At 31.1% G+C, this 5,000-nt stretch overlaps 1 protein-coding gene across 1 annotated transcript in view; it reads right to left on the bottom strand.

The window, feature by feature from the left end:
- Positions 1 to 5,000, bottom strand: part of LOC122251406 (PC-esterase domain-containing protein 1B) — a 20,545-nt gene that overhangs the window by 8,437 nt on the left and 7,108 nt on the right. Inside the window, exons 6-8 of the mRNA XM_043013341.2 lie at positions 3,126 to 3,279; positions 1,919 to 2,046; positions 228 to 301 (exon numbers count right to left, since the gene is read on the bottom strand). Coding sequence (XP_042869275.2) covers positions 228 to 301; positions 1,919 to 2,046; positions 3,126 to 3,279 — 356 coding nt within the window. The remainder of the gene's footprint in view (positions 1 to 227; positions 302 to 1,918; positions 2,047 to 3,125; positions 3,280 to 5,000) is intronic.

Genomic DNA, 5,000 nt, shown 5'->3' with positions numbered 1-5,000 from the left:
TCTTAAGGAATAAATTAAGGTTGGAAATAGCTACAGAATGACCAGATGTTACCACAGAAAAGCGTAATCAAGTTCAGACCACTACAAAGAAATTCTGAAGCAATCAAAGAACACACATGTATCAATATAAACAAAAATAATCTATATAGATAATAATGCAAACTAAATATACACAGTTTTGTTTGCTCTGTTATTAGCTGTCAGAAAGCCTCAACTTAGTATGATACCTATGTGTGAAAGAATGAAATTAGTCATCATTCGCACGGCTGGAGGTTCCCAGTGGAGGCCATCCTTTGTTCGCCTGAAAAATAGAGGTTAAACATGAGTAAGAAAATTGGAATATATATGAACATAATTTGGAATATCATTGACCCCTTCTTAACCCTCCCCCCACCCCCAGAATAATGGAACAAAACCCTCTCCCTCACACCAAAATATGATGTACTGTGGAGGGAGTTCAGGGGGGTTCAATTCAAACTGGGTGTCACTATAACAAGGTTTTGAACAAGGAATGCCATTATAGCTAGGTTTACACTCAGCTTTGTAAAGGCTTCTGGCATCCAAACTCACTTTTGAGCCATCTGTGGGTGGCTGACAGAGTGGTGAAGTGACTATAAAGCTGGAGAAGCTAGTAATGAGGTTTTTAGGATGATGCATAACTATATCAAGGTTTTGATCAATTCCCATTTGGTAGTCAGATTCCTATGAAGTTAAACAAAGTCACTTGTGAATTGAGTGTGGGGTGTATAGAAACCAGTAGAATTATTGATGGAACTTTTGAAGCCATAGAAATATACAGTCTACTGTAAGCCAGGTATTTAACCCACTCATGACGGGGGCATTCCAGCCTTGCATGCTACAATGCCGGGGCTCTTGAACGCATAGGCCTAAATCAGTTAAATAAACGACGCCGTATGACGTCACCCAGAGAACGGGCCTTGAATGCGCGGTACCCGTCGTGTGCCACCCGTCCAGAGAGGGTTAAGACATCTAATGCTATCAATGTGAAAAAAAAATCTGAATCTGAATCATTTAAACTGCCTCTATTTAGTGTTTAAATATAAGGCATGCATATACCCAGACATGAATTTAAGTAAAGAAGGAGTTAATGAACTTAATTTTTTCAAAATATCAAGCATCAAAATATCCTCTTCTTCATCATATGTATATCTATCACCTATTGATATATATATATATATATATATATATATATATATATATATATATATATATATATATATATATATACCTATCTATCTATCTACCTATATATATATGTATACATAATTGTTTTCCAACACCTGTTACTAAGAAGAATTGGAACTATGCTTACTTATATATATATAATATATCTTATATTATATATATTATATATATATATATATATCACTATATATACTATATAACTTATATATTTATATATATACATACATACTATACCATACATATAATACATACATAAATACATACATTACATATATAACATTACATATATATGTACATACATATATACATACATATACACCTATACATTATCTATATATAGATTTATTACCTATACATATTTATATATATATATATATATATATATATATATATAATATATATATTAATATATATTTATATATATAATATTTTATATATTTTTCATATATATATATATAACTATATATATATATACATATATATATATATACATATACATATATATATGCATATATAATTGTTTTCCAGCACCTGTTACTGAAAAGAATTGGAAGTATGCTTAGTCAGTTTAATATATATAAACATCCACCCAGAAAATAAAATCAAGATAAAAAAATTGTCTGTAACTAACTACACCTGTAATAATTTATACATCTAAAAGTGCCTAAAGTATATTGCATCCCAGAAATGGATAACAAAAAATGACACTCACCTCTGAAGCTGAAAACGCATGTAGTAATGCAGATCAATTAAGTTAAAACTGAAAGCCATGCACAGTTCCTGAGCAAATTTATTTGCCTCCATTACTATGAACTCCATACTGTGCTGCACAAACTCCAACTAAACAAAAAACAAGAACAAAAAATAAATAAAAACAATATAATGCACAAACTAAAATCCTTATACTTTGTAATACATCTATATTAATGATTAGAGAATGCTTGATACCAATTAGGAAATCTTAAACAGTCAATCAAGCAGCTATTGACAATTCTACACACTATCCTTAGATTGTAAAAGGCTAAAACACATTGTAACTTGTACCATAAAAAAATTACACTTTAAAAGGATTATTTAAGTGTGCTCTAAGATGTACCTACTTCAATTAAGCATCAGATATATGTATGTGTCTATAGATGTGTGCATGAATGGTTTGATTAATAAGCATTTTTTGCTTAACTCCTATAGGCCATGTGTAATAAATCTGGTTATGTGCAGGTGTATCTTCTATCAATATTATACAAGAAGCCAGAAAAAGTTTTCAAGTATTTATAATATACATTTTGATGTGTAGATTTAAAAAATGAGACTCATTCTTTTTATGCAAATTTTCAGACTTTAAGATGGCGTGTTCTTTAGAGTTTGAAGAAAATACAAAATCACTGAACAAAAAGTGTTTCCAACTGATTAAACATTTGTGCAAAGGGATATGTTTTCCAGTACATAACCATACTACTATTGAATACTACTATTTGAGCAAGATCCTGTAAATTCAATAAGAGCCATTCAGCTGAGTTAATGTAAAAATTTTGCCCTTGCTCTTTTTTACATAATTTTTAAATTCATCTTAGTCAAACTTACTTCAGTCTCAATCAATTGAACCCAGTGCACTTCATCTTTAACCCACACAGGACGGGTGGTACAGCATGTGTACCGCGCATTCAAAAGCCCAGTTGCCGGGCGGCACAGTATTGTGCCAGCTATTCATTTAATTTAGGCCTAATAATTCGAAAGCCCCGGCATTTGGACATTCTAGGCTAGAAATCCCCCGTCGGGAATGGGTTAATACAGGAAAGATTTTTATGAAAATAAGCAAACAGCAGTGAAAAAGAAAAATCTACATAAGAACATCAACTAACTGAATAATATTGAATATTAAAGGAACACTAGAAGAGCCTTACAGACCATAGCCTCCTCACCTGCTTGATCATAACACCCCCTCTGATTTTCTCCGTGGACACAGGCAAAGTCGTGAGCCATATCATGAGAGCGTCATCTGGCAGCAGACGTCGAAGATGTTTAAAAAGGTCAACCATGTTCTTCTTGTAATTGTTTTCTTGGTTGGCTCCCCAGCTTATGGTAAAGGAATGAGAAAGATACAGAAATATAGTTTTTTTTTTTTGTCAAAGGTTGAATTTGGCTGATTCTGTTCCCTATTAACAAAAAAAATGTTTAATCATTTTTACAGAAACATAATCAGTGAAATAATAGTAAATTTGGTAATGACTGTTGAATTCAATACTACCAGCAAATATATTACATTTCTTTTGTATGGAGAAACAATAAGTTTAATCATTTCTAAAAATAATACATGATTTATAAAGAAATTGCAGGCATGTAAAGCCAATATTCATTCAATCAGTATAATAATTTTCATCAAAGCTATGGACCTCTCCAGTTCCTTATTCTAAATACACTGCAGGATATCTTATGGGATCTCCGATCTGGTGTTTTCCTGTTTAATAAAAGTTCTTATTGGTCTGCCTTTGCTTGTACTGCCATGACCTGGATTCCTCAATGCTAATTATGATGCCATTTGCATTTTGTCACAAATACAATGACTGACTAACCTCCTTTTCTGTTTCATCAGTCCCCTTGTAAATCTCCCATACTAATGTAACTACAATGGATGACAAAGCATGAGTGAACCCATGCTATCCAGTTGCCATGACAAAAAAGGCTGCTCTTTACTCTGTGCAATGTATAAGCCAATAGATTTATGGCTCTATTGGCTCTAGTTCAAGCTAAGGCATTCAAAATAGTAGTTGAAACCCTTGTTGTTGCTGCTGTAGAAAAATGATAATTAGCCTGTCCATTTTTTTTACAGTTTTGGCAACCATACTTTTATTCATATAAATATTATCATTGTAATTACTGTTATAAAAAATAATGATAATATTAATGATGATGTTATTATCATCATCATCATTGATAATATCAATAAAAAAAATATATAATGATAATAATAATAATGATAATAGTAATAATGGTACAACAAATAATAATGATACAACTAATAATAATGACGATAATAATAATCATAATAACAATAATAGTAAAAAATAATAGCAATGAAAATAGTAAAAGAAATAAAATAATTTTCAAGATATATCAAGGAAAAGGGTAAACTGATGCCAGCAGGTAGGCCTAATAAATGAATCCTTAATATTTCTACAAGTATTTTTGCAGAGTCAGAACATTTCATACATTTTTCCTTTTCTTAAAATAACAAGCTATTTATTCCACCAGATAGGATGAACTATCATACTAAATACTATTACTATTACTTTGCTAATATATCATATAGACTCATACTTTACATTATCAGTCTGGAAAAAAAAAAAAAAACAGAAAACACAAACATCTTAAAATGTGGCCCATGTCACAAGCATTAATGAGTAAGTGCTTATGGAAGCATTTATGTTCAGTAATAAAAATGTATATAAAACAGAACCATAGGCGACAATGAATGTACCCAGCAATAAGAAAATGCTGTCTCTTTAATCTGTCTCGTGATTTTCTTTTTGCCAAAATTTGTTGCTAATCTTTATATCATTCTCTTTATTGCCAGTCAGTTGTAGTTTTTTGCAGCTCTAGGAAGTATAAAGCAATATTCAGGAGGTCATCCAGCTAAATTTGTTTCATTTTCTCATTTTCACAGGTCTAAGATGCTTTTGTGTTACACTGTAGTTCCTAAAGCTCTTACCTTGTTTGATTATACACTTTGCTTTTAGATATTCTTAGTAAATGTATCCTCACTGATGAACAAATCTTCATAGATAATGATAATCACA

This window comes from Penaeus japonicus, unplaced genomic scaffold (genome assembly GCF_977035675.1).
Source record: "Penaeus japonicus unplaced genomic scaffold, GWHDUDI00000001_assembly GWHDUDI00000032, whole genome shotgun sequence".
In the NCBI taxonomy this organism is placed as follows: domain Eukaryota; kingdom Metazoa; phylum Arthropoda; class Malacostraca; order Decapoda; family Penaeidae; genus Penaeus; species Penaeus japonicus.
The sequence above is the reverse complement of the archived record's forward strand: the minus strand, read 5'-3'. Positions and strand labels throughout refer to the sequence as shown.